The following is a 15,335-nucleotide window of genomic DNA, read 5'->3' as shown; positions in this document are numbered from 1 at the left end:
AAAACAATCGTACCCAAAAGTTTTCGTACCCAATTAATGTTTTTGTACCCAAATATTGTTCGTACCCTAGGGGACCTCAGACTGGACATGAATTCAAAAAGCTTTGAAGGCCCGTGCGCAGGCCCGGGGCCCTGGGGCCCGCCCCCCCCCCCCGAGCAGGCTGTCAAGTTATGATTTTTTAATAATGGGCGTTCTGCAATTTTTCTCTCATGAAAGAGCCCACAGTACACTTTCCCTCAATACAAAAGAGATGTGTTGTATTGTACCTGATAAACAAGGGGATTCGTGCTATTTTACTCGCCAGTGGAGATAAGCCCCCAGGCAATTTTTTCTTATCGTCTTGTACACACATCCCCGACCCCTTGTAATCATGAATACTTCATCTATCGATGCTTGATGAAGCAAGTCTTTTGATTGGACAAGGATAGCGGCCAATGGAAGCAAATGATATAGAAGGTCGTAGATCTGAAAATTGTTGACGTTAATAATTTGTGAAAAACAAATAATTTTGGAAGCAATTAGAGAGGCGACATGGATAATTGTAATTAATTTGAACCTGTAAATTTCTTTGTAAAAGTCCAAGGCCCATAACTTAGCCAAAAATCAATGGACCTGAACGAAAGTAAAACTTCAGCCGTAAGTCACGTTGGTAGACTCACGCACCAAATATCAGGTCAATGTCTTCAAGGGGCCTTTTCACGTTTTGGTAAATTGACAAAATTAAAAAAAGTAGTTGCAGATTCGCACATTTTAGTTTTAGTTGTGATATTTGTGAGGAAATAGTACTGAACATTTACCATGCTCGTAAGTATCCATTATATGCATCTTTTGACGATTTGAAAACTTGAAAATTATAAAGCGTTGCAACGCGGAGCGATTTAATAATTAGAAAAGTTCTGTTGTTGTCGTTATATTTTGTGAAACTACGAGGAATGCCTATATAAGTAAAAAATACATTCCTGAATAGCATGAGCACGGATGGTCGAGTGGTCTAAACGGGAGACTTTTTACTCCAGGACTACAGTGGTCAGTGGTTCGAGCCCAGTTTAGGGTTAGTTTTTTTCTTTTTTTTATTGTATTCTTGTTTTTCTACTGGAGATTTTTAGGTCCAATGTTTAAATTTATCAATATAAAGCATTTAATGACAAGCTTCAATACATGCCAAAATATGTGAAAAGGCCCCTTTACAGAGTTTTGATAAAAGGCCGACAAATGAAATGCCGGACGGACGGACCGACGGACAGTCCGTCTGCTATATATGCCATCCTACCTTGGGCAAAATAATCAGCTCTTTATCGGAAAGAGTTGCAAAAATACCCTCCGGAAAACGGTCATTATAGAGAAAATTAAGTCCAAGGCCAATAACTTCGCAAAATATCAATGGACCGGAACAAATTTCACATTTTATTTGTTGGTCATGTAGGTAGACTCACATACCAAAAAATCAGTTCAATATCTGAAATAATTCTTTAAAAACACTTCGGAAAACGTTTATAATAGAGAAAAAATTCAAGGTCCAATCTTATGTCCCAGTTGTAGACGATTTTGATGATGTTGAAAGTAAAACTGCGTAGTAGAAAATAAACATTTGATTAGGAATTTACTTTGAAACGTAAGGTTTGAATTCAAAGAGAAAATAGTACTATGGTTATATGTCAGTCATACTTTATGATACATTTCTTAATAAAGGTGTTTGATTTTCAAAGTGTGCTTTCCTTCTTCATCAAACATCATACATTTCAAAAATCTAATACTTTAAACATTGATGTGAATTTCACACCAATGTTAAAAGCATAAGATTTCAGAAAGGTGATGATATACTTGTTATATTCCATAAATGTATATTACATGATAAATTTTTTAAGCATTAAAAATTCACTTGAAAGTGCCAAATTAAAAAAAAATAGGCGGGGGAACCTCCCTCGCCCTCCGCGGTTGGGCCCCACCCCGACCCACCCCCCGTCAAAAATTCCTGCGTACGGCCCTGCAATGTGCTTTTTGAATATACAGACTACAGTGATCGTGTTCTTAAGCCTAATAATTAATATGTCGTCTTGGCAACACGGTATTATAAAGACATTTTATACCTATAAAAGGACTAAAAAGGTCATATTTATGTCTTGCCAGAATTGGCACTGGTAGGCTAATATTAACGAATGCAATCGACTGGGCACTGGCGTTCGTGTAGGCACTAGGCCGACTAGTGACCTAGGGCTTGGGCCCTAAAAGCTTCACTGCCTATGAGCCTCCATTGTGCTTTATTTGGCACTGGATTGTGATGATAAGCTTAAACATATCAAAACACTTTCACCGGAATGTGTGTAATCATGGAATAAATATTTATTATATTTCTAAAACTGCGTTGAAATTCACGTCAATGTTAAAAGTATTAGATTTTGAAATGTATGTTGTTTGATGAAGAAGGAAAGCACACTTTGAAAATCAAACACCTTTATTAAGAAATGTATCATAAAGCATGACTGACAAATAACCATAATACTATTTTCTCTTTGAATTCAAACCTTACGTTTCAAAGTAAATTCCTAATCAAATGTTTATTTTCTACTACGCAGTTTTAGAAAAAGTTGCCTCTGTCCGATATTTCACTGCATCATTCTTCTTAAGTCATTCGACCTGATTTTATAATGATAAAATGTGTCAAAGTTATCTATCAAGAGCAAGACGTTACACGAAAATGGCAGTGATATGTGTTGGTATCAACCTATTAACAAATTTGCTGTAATGTAACCTTTGCCGTGCGGTCGACTTCTATCACGTGATTACTCACATGATTGTTCGTTGTTGACAAACTTCTCAACCACTCAAGTGAAAGTTAGTTAGGAAATAAATATCCAAGCGGCACTGACAGTCATGAAGAGTTTGATATTGCTTTGTGTTATTGGATATGGTAAGGCATAAACACATTTTGTTTGTTTTAAGTAATAATTTTAATTACTCATGCGTTAAATATGCACAAGATTGACGATTGAATAAATAAGATTTTCAGTCCTGATTCTTTTTAGGTCTTCTTACTATATTTTAAAATGTCGTCTTTTATATTATCTGACATTGCGGAAAAAGTTATGGGAGAACTCAAAAAGCTAAGTCTTTCAGCATTCGACAGTTGATCGATAGTCGCCATAAAACTTCAAACAGTGCATTTTATTCACAGGCAGCAATATCATAAATTTGCCCCCCCCCCCCCCCCCCCGAGTTAATCCCAGGCGTTCCAGATTGTTATATGTACACCTATTGTGTATGATTTGACTTTTCAACAACGAATATTGACAAAAATACATAGTTTGAAAAAATATCCCTCGTATAGGTATTATATATACACAAGGTATGAAACGCACTATATGCCTATTGTGGAACACTGGATGTGACCTTTTTCATCGAAAACACACATGTTTCCATGCAGTTGCCCACAAAATGCAACTGGAATCGTTAAACAACAGTAAAAGCAACGAGATTACACTACTAACCGATCTCCTGCTCGGCTAATAACTTTCATATTCAATTTAATTCGACTTTCTCGCTACATGTCTGTGTTTTGCTGTCATATTTTGTCCATCGAATGCTCGATTCTAAAACGCCATATCATTGGCCAACACAATGAGAACATTCAACCAGATGACGCGTTATAAAATTAAAATGGTGTACATGATGATGGTTACTGTCATCTCGGGTACTACTTACATGTACCCCAGGTACTCTTAAGTATACTTACATGTACCCCATGTACGGTAAACATACTAAAACGTACCCTGAAATTTTAAGGCTAAATCGGTCGTTGTCGGCTATTTTTTAAAATTAATTATGTTCACATTTATGTCAATTTTCTGTTAAATGGCCTCTTTATAATCAAACTCATACTCAAAAAGCAAGTTGATGCTTTTTTTAAAGTTTGTTTAAGATAAACAATACCGTTTTTCTGTAATCAGTTGCACGTTTTACCACATCGGATTTGGGGCGGTAAAACAACTCTGGTACAGTCAAATATCGACTGGGTATGTTAAAGTATATTTACCATACCCGGGCAAAGAGTTCCCAGGGTACATGTAAGTTGTAAGAGATGACAATTACCCATCTAGCTCTAGTATCCCTTACTCTCATAGTATCCTTACTCTCATAGTAACGGTCCTCCTCATAGTTATTAGTATCGGGCCATTAAAGGGGCCGTCCAACAGATAAAGCGTTGTATCAACGCGATTCGATATTTTGGGAAACTACGAGGATTGCTAATATAGCTTAACAATACATTCGCTTTAAATATGAGCGTGGATGGTCGAGTGGTCTAGGTGGGAGGCTTTTTACTCCAGGAATTCAGGGGTCAGTGGTTCGAGCCCTGTTAAGGGTTACTTTTTTTTCCTTTTTTAAAATTGTATTCTTGTTTATTACCGGAGATTTTTAGTTCAAATGTTAAAATTTATCAATATAAAGCATTTAAAGCATTTAATGACAAGCTTCAATACATGCCAAAATCTGCTGGACGGCCCCTTTAAGGAAAACCTCCAAGAAGGGCTGGAAAGTTTGTTTTTTTTCAATTTTTAGAAGTTGTAATTTATTTGATGGTTGTCCATTACTATTACCACGATCATTCTCATGATTTCGGATGATTGTTGGAAAGTAGGTCATGTTTATTCCAGGGTGATTCTATGATTTTTAACTACGCTACACACAATTGTATTAGTTTGTTTATGGATTAATAGTAGCTTTAATCAAATGTTTTATATGCCGCTAATTTTTTAATAATATGTAAAAATATTTAAAGAACAACATGAGCAAGAGTTTTGTTTTTCCAGTTACTTTTTTTAGTACAAGCACATGCGCATAGTAACAAATCTTAGCAACCAATCAGAAGGGCTGATACTATGAGACAATTGTACATAAAACAGATTACCACAGGGAGCTAAGTCTAGCCACTATTTTGTCAAAACATTTCAGAGAATACACATTTAACTATAGATTGACATACAACACATGCCTGTTTTTGTATTTGTTGTCTTCCAAAATTCATATGTATTCATTTAGAGGGCCGATACTACGAATAGACATACAAGTGACTTATGTTGCACACTTTGTTACAAATATCAAAGTTCTCTGAATGTACAGACTGCAAATTTATGTCATGTTATGAGCTTGGTAACAGAAGTTTTTTGTCTGCCCAGTAAGAGCACTTGCCATGAAAGCTTGATGTTGCTGGTTTCGATTCCCCAACTTGTCACACATTTTTCTGGCCCTGTGACCTTTTGCATCCAACATGGAACCGTGACATAACCTGTGCATACTCTTAGTCTAAAGAGGCCCATGTTATATTGTATAACACACGGAATTCCTGTTTTCGAGGAAAAATACATATTCAAGTGGGGTTGTATGTCACGGTCTAATTATGGTTACATTAGGGTAGAAGTTGTGAAGCGGCCTGGTGTTCTCAGTCGGGAGAGCAATTACCCTGACAGCAATGAGTCCCGAGTTTGAGTCCTGGACTGGTCGCACAACTTTTTGCCTAGTGACATATGGCCCCCAACATATGGCCGTGGCTTAACCTGGGTTTGCTCTCAGAGGCCCATTGATTTTATATGAAACTCCTTATTTATGTGATCAAACAACAATGTCAGTATAAATGTATGTCTTATGCAGGTTTAGAGATTTTCAGGCATTGTTTGATGCATTTGTAAATTGTGATTTTGTTAACATGCTGCATGCCGAGAATTGTTATGCACATACTTGTATATGCATTGATTTCCTTAAACAGAAATATAACTTGATATTTACATCAATTTGTTTTTAGTTCACCTGAGCAAAACATGCTCATTGTGAGCTTTTGTGATCGCTTTTGTGTCCTTTCCTTGTGAATTATATTGCGTTCTTTGTCAACATTTACTTAGTTCACACATTTATCCTCCAATCTTCATGAAACTTGCTTAGAAAATTCCTTACAAGAATATCTTTGCCAAGTTTAAAACTGGGTCAAGTAAAGTAAAAACTAGGTCACATAAAAAAACTTTATTTTGCGGGAGCTATGAATTTAAGGAATTTGCTTGTTTTTTCTAGCATTTGTTATCAAAAACAAAAATTCGCAATCTCGGAAAAAACAACTGGATTTTTCCCATTCCAAAGGGTCCCTACCCCATTCCTAAACAGGGGGGAAAAAAACTATGCATTAAATATTTTCTATTAAAATTTTGATTCTATGATTGATAAAAATAGTTCATTATAATTTAGTAAATTTATTGGTATGTCAGTTACATTTTGCTTTACAATTATATGATTAGTTAATAAAAGGGCATATAAGGAGTTCTAGCGGGCAATGTATATGATAATACCGGTACTTGCTACCAATCACACTTAATTAATACCCTCAGATAAATAGTTTAAATCTCCACTTCTTTGGAAAAAAATGCTTCTGTACAAAAAACACTGACCCATATTATCCAACAATGAAGGTTTCATTTAAATAGTAACAGTTGATATCATATGTGATTTTGAAGGAATTTTTAAATGATGTGTCAGCTTTGTGTGGATCCACAGATTAGGTGTTTTTTCCAAAATTTAGCATATCAAGGAGGAAGTTTATTGAAGGAACACAATGAACTAAAATACTTAAGTAGAGGTCTCTCCTCTTGTTTCATGGAGCATAGTTACATTCCCTTAAAATAACACTTTATGGAAACATAAGCACTAACCCTCTGTTCAGTGCAGGTAATATGAAATGCATAATAAACTGCATGGAAGCATAGATTCTTTATCATCTCAAGGGTTAAGATATGAAGGTTTAATGAAATTTAATTACTCAAAGGCTTAATAAACAGACAACTGCATCCTTTGGAATTCTGGCTATAATTACATATTTAAGACTTAATGGCATTGAAGGACATATTTTAAAGTCATAGTAGCAAATGTGCACTTGTAATGAAATGTTTTTAAAGCACTTATACTCACCGTGTGAGGCAACAATGCTAGCAATATATCACTTAACATTAAAAAGCTCAGTTATATATTTTTATTTTATTTAACTCATTTTGAAGTCTGTTAAAACTTGTAAACGTATTACTAAATTTAGCTTATATAAACTTAACTCAGATATTTCCATAAATTAAATGTTCTGTTTTGATTGGTTCTTTGCTTGGTTTAAAGTCATTTAAGGTTTCAATCAAAGCCATAGCCTGGGCACAGGATCATGTGACTTTGTGGGGTTCGCTCTTTTAATTTTAATGGATGTGCAAACAACGGTAAGTGGTGCTTTATTTCAAATAACTTATGAAGCACGCAACGGGAAATTTTGCCACCGGTTTAAGAAGTATTTTAGGATTTATTCTTAAATCTTAAGATATCGGCACAAACTGCAAGAAAAACTTAAAGAAAGTTCTAACAGTGTGTGTACATTGTTTCCAGCCCATGTGTAAACCCCTGAAAACCCTGTCAGTGTGTGTACATTGTTTCCAGCCCATGTGTAAACCCCTGTAAACCCTGTTGATCCCGCACCCTGATAGCATCATTAATTAAGCAAGCTTATCAATATTTTTGATATCCCTGAAATGTTCATTGACTAAGTTTATATTAGGGAAAGATCTAGGACCACAAATGGTACAGGGTGCTGCTTAACCCTTTGCATGCTGGGAAATTTGTTGTCTGCTAAAATGTTGTCTGCTGAATTTCTAAAGCTAGCATTTTCTTCGATTTTTTTCAAAGAATACTATCAGAATAGCGAACAGTTTGGATCCTGATGAGACGCTACGTTCTGTGGCGTCTCATCTGGATCCAAACTGTTTGCAAAGACCTTCAAAACTCGGTTCCAGCGCAGAAAGAGTTAAATTGACATGGTGGATTCCATGCCAGGCTGGTTAAATTTTTTTACAAATTATGTTCATATAAACTTGAAAGAAGTGTAGTATTGCAAGGTTGTAAACCTCCAATGAGAAGCAGAGCTTGACTTGAATGCATGACATTGTTGCATTCGCTTTCATTTGTTAGTAAACCATGTATTTCATTTACTTTCACTTGTTGGTTAACCATGTATTGCATTAACTTTTAGTTGTTGGTTAATCATGTCTTGCATTAACTTTCACTTGTTGGTTAATCATGAATTTGATTTACTTTAAGTTGTTGGTGAACCATGTATTTCATTAACTTTTAGTTGTTGGTGAACCATGTATTGCATTAACTTTCAGTTGTTGGTAAACCATGTATTGCATTAACTTTCAGTTGTTGGTTAACCATGTATTGCATTAACTTTAAGTTGTTGGTTAACTATGTATTGCATTAACTTTTAGTTGTTGGTGAACCATGTATTGCATTAACTTTCAGTTGTTGGTGAACCATGTATTGCATTAACTTTAAGTTGTTGGTGACCATGTATTGCATTAACTTTCAGTTGTTGGCTAACCGTGTATTGCATTAACTTTCAGTTGTTGGTTAACCATGTTTTGCATTAACTTTAAGTTGTTGGTTAACCATGTATTGCATTAACTTTCAGTTGTTGGTGACCATGTATTTAATTAACTTTCAGTTGTTGGTTAACCATGTATTGCATTTACTTTTAGTTGTTGGTTAACCATGTATTGCATTAACTTTCAGTTGTTGGTTAACCATGTATTGCATTAACTTTCAGTTGTTGGTTAACCATGTATTGCATTAACTTTTAGTTGTTGGTAAACTATGTATTTCATAACTTTCTCTTGTTGGTGAACCATGTTCATTAACTTTCAGTTGTTGGTGAACCATGTGCATATGGACCGCCATATTGGTGCAGCCACGTGAGTCGAGCGCGCACCTGTGGGGCTGTGAAACACTGTATTGACACAGAATGGAAGTATACCATCCTCCCGAAAATCTCAGCCATTGACAAAGATCTGGTACAAATATTTTCTGCAAGGGATATTCATAGCATTGTTTGGCTTGTGTTTTTTTGGGTTTCTAGTGTGGTCTTTCCTCCAGTTCTTTGTGAATGGCCATATAAGCATAATGAAGATTTTAGTCTACAGTGCATGTCATTAACTTTATAAAAGGTAAATTAAGATGCACAATTTTTATTAAATATGAACTACTAATAGGTCATTTAAACTTAATATTGTATCAGTCTAGAAGAAATCTTGAACGAAATACAAATATAGCAGACAAGAATTTAAATATAAGCTTTCGAGATTGAATTTGTGAAAAAGAATTATCTTTTAACTTTGCAAATTGTGCTTGCGACCACTTGAATTAAGCGACTTTTGTCTTATGCCACCACTTTAAATCCCGCCGGAGCGTTTTAACTATATTTTCATATTGTATTAAGCGACTTTTGTCTTGCGCGACCAGCGACTGCTGATTTTAGTGTATTTTGATGCCCAAGTCTTGAATTAAGTGACCGCTTTAAGGTAAAAGTGGTAAATCTGTTGACCATTCAGGAACAAGTCGGTGTTGATTGTTTATCTAAGCCGATAACATGAACTATTAAACCTTTGTTATGTTTTCACACCAGCCATTTTCCTTTGTCTCGATGACCGGTTCTGGCCTGTGTTAATGCTGACTGCGTATCAATTTTTGGTGTCGAATAATACAGCGAGGTATTGCCAACAGTCTACAGGTTAAAGAGATTACTATCTGGGACATTAAGTGACAAATTTGATCGCCGATTTTATTGCAGAAACAATGCACCGACGCGACAAACATTTTCGCAGTGTTCTCGAGAGGTGTAAAAAATAAACTATTAATCGGTAACATGTAGCGAAATCTGTTCATTAAAAAATATAATTGTTATTATGCTAATTAGTTTGTTTAAGCAAATTTTCCGATCAGGCATGTTTATTTAGTTTTCAATCAAGGTGTTTTATTTATTTCCCTATGTACCATAATCGAGTCAGATATATATAAGCTTAGATGCAGAAATTAAAATGTCAAAACGGAAAGTATTAACGTTAAATGAGAAAATTTGGGTATTGGAAGTGTCGAAGAATAAAAGTGCAAGTAAATTTAATCGTGAATGATTTTGGAGTCGCAAAAACCCATTCTCCGTGCAAACCATTTACATTGTATGTAGAATTAGAGAGAACAAATACAACTTATTTTAAGTAAAAAATTGTTTTATTCATTTTTTTTATATTTAGATCCATTTAATTACAAAAGCTGTAATCGCTGTGTCAAAAGGAGATAATCCTATATCTGGATTGAAAATCAAAGGTCCGCATTCATCCCAAATGGCCTTTTTTTTTTTTAAAGACCATTTTATTAAGAGACCACTTCTGGTTACTCCCTTTAGTGGTCTCTAAATACAAGATTGACTGTATATTTAACTCCAATGTTGGATTAAAAAAACCTGCACCAATAAAAAAACAAAATCAAACACATTTGTCAACTATATATTACATGTTTGTTTTATATTTCTCAATACATTTCTCAACGATATAAATCATTTGAAAAGTTTTTTTGCAAATTGGCAATTTAACAATTAAACAGTAAACTGTGTAAAGTATCTACTCGTCCATTCATTTTCTTGACACAATATGGCTGTTTGATTTTTCTTCCCCTTCTTCCCTTCTAATTTAGCTACAGTTGAAGTTAAAAAACAGTTTTTAAAACAGCTCATACATTTTATGAAGGTCTCCTTCATGGCAGTTTTAGTATATACCGATGAAAGCATGTATTGACTGATTTACCTTACCTTGCAGCGGTCAACAAGCACCTGCACGTACTGCGAGCTGCTGGTCAGTGGAGTGAAGGATGCTGCACACAGTAAATCTTCACAGGTGTGGGATACATTAGAGTCGTGCGCTGGGAAAATGGGGCTAAATGCATATGCATTAAGTGTCATCCTAGATTAGCCTGTGCAGTCAGGGACAACACTTTCTGCTTGTAAAGAATTTTTCTTTTAAAGTAAGTCTTTTACCAAAAATCCAGTTATGGCAGAAAGTGTCCTACCATGATTAACCTGTGCTGATTGCACATGCTTACCGGTATCTGGGATGACACTTTACACATATGCATTAAGACCAGTTTACCAAGAAAGCAGCTCAAATATTATGGTTTATATAGTGATTAGTTTTTATGATAATACAGTCATAAATGGTTGATAATAAGTAGTCACATAGTCACACAAACATATTGTATGCAAAGTCCCTGTTTTTGCAAACTATTACAGACCCTATATATTGAGTTGTTTAATTTACCAGTCTAGTGCAAGTCTACATTATTCTTAAATAATAATTAATAGAAAGTCCTTTTTACTTCATGTACCTATTTTCAGTATGTCTACAATTACATGTACTATTTCTGTTTTTCAGGTTGAAATAGCATCCTTATTGTCCAATGTGTGCACGTATCTCCCTAATGCAGAGCTTATCAAACAGGTAGGAAGATAGATCAGCTTTCAAACTCCTGGTCTCTTATTCATTACCATTTAATGGATGTTAAAACATTCTGCATAATATAGGCTGTCCAGTACCATTTGAAAACCCCCTCATTTCATGGAGTAAATTCATTTCTAAGTGGGAAATATGAAGCTGAAACAGAAGTTCAAATTTGTTGACAGCAGAAAATCATATTACTTGGTACTTTGATAATTAATTTTTTGCTTTTTAAAGTGAGGCCCAGCTCTTCAATATCCATCCCTTCCACTATTTTGCCATGTTGTTACATTGTGTGGTTTCTGTCATTGCAGTGTCAGGATATTGTAACTGAGTTCACCCCAGAAGTCATTGAAATGCTGGATAATAAACTTGTAAGTATAATTTTGACATGATATACAATCACTCATTTAATGGTTGCACTGAAAAATGTTTACAACATAAGAAGCTTGACTATGAGCAAAACATTAAGTTAAAACAAAATATCACTAACCTGAAGACAACATTAAAGATTGTATTGTATTTTGAACATAGTGGAGTCAGTTCATCCACATCTTGAAATCTCTTGAAAACTCTCAGCTCCTGTTACTCGAATATTTGTGTTTCAAAGGATTAAGAACTTTGGGAATAAAACATTAATTTAAAAGACTTTGTATGGTTGCCCATAGCTTTCAAATTTGGCAATATATCATATTAATATTACAAGTTCTAGGCACTGACACACATAGAGACCAATATAGTAGCATAGCTGAAATTTTCATTTATATACCTTGACTGAAATGTATACAATTACTGTATCATATTTTCATCGTAGGCAAACTGAAGCACAGTAAGTAAACCTGACCATTTCACCACACAAACTCTCATGTGCAATGACAGCAAATATATCCTCAGAGTAGGTTAACTCTTCCATAGATACCATAAGTCTCGCTTTGATAAAACTGGGCGTAATGCATGTGCGTTCAGTGTCATCACAGATATGCCTGTGCAGTCTGCTTAGGCTTATTAAAGACAACACTTTTTGCTCTTATTGTATTTTTGTTCAAAGGAAGTCTCTTTTATTGAAATTCCACTTGAGGCAGATAGTGTCGTCCCTGATTAGACTAAGCGGACTACACAAGCTAATTTGGGATGACACTTTAGGCACATGCATTAAGCCCTGTTTTCCCAGAGCGAGGCTCCCATGGTTTCCCTTTCAGAGCACTGACATGATCTGCACAGCCCTTGGGTTCTGCGCAGGCTTGGAGGACACTGGTCACCCTGAGCAGGGAACCACCAAACTGTACAGCGAGGCAGGGGTACAGCTGCTTTACAAGAGTGTGGGCAATGTGCGCAATGACACTCAGTGCGCAGACTGCACCAAGTTCTTCAAGGACGTTCAGGATAGCATCACCTCCCAGGAGACTTTGGTAGGGAAGCTTGTTAACATTAAAAATTACCTCCCAGATACGCATCTTCATGCGTTTGTAGTTCATTACAAAAATAAATTAGATTAAAAACTTTTCTTTCTAGATTAGATTTTGAAAGGCTTATTTTTTTCATGGCCATCCCTCAGAAAATGATGAGCAGCAAACAGCATAAAACCGAAATAGACTGCAAGTTACTTTCAGGCTGTTCTAATTTTATGCTGGTTGCATAAAACCATTTTTAGCTCCACTGGCCAGAAGCGGGGCTTATGTCATGGTCCTGTGTTTTCCTTTAAACATATTCTTCTCCTACTACTGGTCCAATTCTGATGAAATTTATCAGGAATGTTCCTGGGGTGAACCTCTTTCAAATTTGTTCAAATTATGCCCCTGGTGTCAAATTTGACCCGGCCCCGGGGGTCACAAAATTGAAAATTTGCTTATATAAGGCCTATTTTGTGCAAACTTTCAAAATCTTTGTCCATAACCATTGGGCCTAGGGCAATGAAATTTGGTATGTAGAGACATCTAATAGTCCTGTACCAAATTTGTTCAAATTATGCCCCTGGGGTCAAATTTGACCCTGCCCCGGGGTCACAAAATTGAACATATGCTTATATAGGGTCTATTTTGTGAAAAAATTACAAATCCTATCGTCCATAACCATTGGGCCTAGGGCTACCAAATTTGGTATGTAGTGACATCTTATAGTCCTCTACCAAGTTTGTTCAAATTATGCCCCTGGGGTCAAGTTTGACACTGCCCCGAGGGTCACAAAATTGAACATATGCTTATATAAGGCCTATTGTGGGAAAACTTTAAAAATCTTTTTGTCCATAACGGTATGGCATAGGGCTACCATATTTGGTATGAAGTGACACGTAATAGTTCTCTTCTTAGTTTGTTCAAATTATGCCCCTGGGGTCAAAATTGACCCTGCCTCGGGGGTCACAAAATTGAACATATGCTTATTTAAGGCCTATTGTGGGAAAACTTTAAAAATCTTTTTGTCCATAACCGTATGGCATAGGGCTACCATATTTGGTATGAAGTGACATGTAATAGTTCTCTTCTTAGTTTGTTCAAATTATGCCCCTGGGGTCAAATTTGACCCTGTCCCGGGGGTCACAAAATTGAACATATGCTTATATAAGGCCGATTTTGTGAAAACTTTAAAAATCTTTCTGTCCATAACCATCGGGCCTAGGGCTATCAAATTTGGTATGTAGTGACATCTAATAGTCCTCTACCAAATTTGTTCAAATTTTATCCCTGGGGTCAAATTTGACCCTGCCCCAGGAGGTCACAAAATTGAACATATGCTTATATAATGCCTATTTTGTGAAAACTTCAAAAATCTCCTTGTCCATAACCATCCGGCCTTGGGCTTTCAAATTTGGTATGAAGTGACATCTAATAGTCCTCTACCAAATTTATTCAAATTTTATCCCTGGGGTCAAATTTGACCCTGCCCCGGGGGTCACAAAATTAAACATATGCTTATATAATGCCTATTTTGTGAAAACTTTATAAAAAATTCTTGTCCATAACCATTAGGCCCAGGGCTACACAATTTGTTATGTAGTGACATTGTATAGTCCTCTACTTAGTTTGTTCAAATTATGCCCCAGGGGTCAAATTTGACCCTGCCCTGGGGGCCACAAAATTGATCATATGCTTATATAGTGCCTATTTTGTGAAAACTTTAAAAATCTACTTGTCCTTAACCATAAGGAATAGGGCTACCAAATTTGGTATGTAGTGACATCTAATAGTTCTCTACCAAGTTTGTTTAAATTATGCCCCTTGGGTCAAATTTGACCCTGCCCGGGGGTCACAAAACTGAACATACGCTTATATGGGGCCTATTTTGTGAAAACTTTAAAAATCTTCCTGTCCATAACCAATGAGCATAGGGCTACCAAATTTGGTATGTAGTGACATCTGATAAACCTCTACCAAATTTGTTTAAATAATGCCTCTGGGGTCAACTTTGACCCTGCCCGGGGGGGGGGGGGGTCACAAAATTGAATAAACGCTTAAATAGCGCTTATTTTGTGAAATCTTTAAAAAAAAAATCTTCTTGTCGAAAACCATTCGTACTATGGCTACCAAATTTGGTATGCAGTAACATCTTATAGTCCTCGACCAAGTTTGTTCAAATTATGCCCTTTGGGTCAAATTTGACCCTGACCCCTGGGTCACAAATTGAACATTATATACGCATATATCTTGCTTATTTTGTGAAAACTTTTAAAATATTCTTGTCCTTAACTCTAGGACCTAGGGCTACCACATTTTGTATGTAGTGATATATAGTAGTCCTCTACAAAGTTTGCTCAAATTATGCCCCTGGGGTTAAATTTGACCCAGCCCAGGGGGTCACAAAAGTGTACATGTGCTTAAATAGGGCCTATATTTAAGTATTTGCGCATGCCGAGAACATTTGTTTCAGCCTTTTTTTCAGAAGTGGAGCGATACAGGGCCATCATGGCTCTCTTGTCACTTTTCTTTTGAGCGGGAAGGGGTTAATTACTCAGTTCTCATCTACCACATTTTCTTGTTGTTTTTAAACATGGTTTGCCGTGGCACTATGAAA

The 15,335-nt window shown here is 35.9% G+C and overlaps 1 protein-coding gene across 5 annotated transcripts in view; it reads left to right on the top strand.

Annotated features, from left to right (window-relative positions):
- Positions 1-2,762: 2,762 nt before the first annotated feature.
- LOC127866386 (uncharacterized) overlaps positions 2,763-15,335 on the top strand; it is a 64,926-nt gene continuing 52,353 nt past the window's right edge. For all 5 annotated transcript variants that reach the window (XM_052406872.1, XM_052406875.1, XM_052406873.1 and 2 more), the window contains exons 1-6: positions 2,763-2,908; positions 8,713-8,858; positions 10,656-10,733; positions 11,268-11,333; positions 11,645-11,704; positions 12,530-12,739. In XM_052406872.1, coding sequence (XP_052262832.1) covers positions 2,872-2,908; positions 8,713-8,858; positions 10,656-10,733; positions 11,268-11,333; positions 11,645-11,704; positions 12,530-12,739 — 597 coding nt within the window. In that variant the 5' untranslated portion in view covers positions 2,763-2,871. The remainder of the gene's footprint in view (positions 2,909-8,712; positions 8,859-10,655; positions 10,734-11,267; positions 11,334-11,644; positions 11,705-12,529; positions 12,740-15,335) is intronic.

This window comes from Dreissena polymorpha, chromosome 2 (genome assembly GCF_020536995.1).
Source record: "Dreissena polymorpha isolate Duluth1 chromosome 2, UMN_Dpol_1.0, whole genome shotgun sequence".
Taxonomy (NCBI): Eukaryota; Metazoa; Mollusca; class Bivalvia; order Myida; family Dreissenidae; genus Dreissena; species Dreissena polymorpha.
This window is presented reverse-complemented; position numbering and strand designations above follow the sequence as displayed.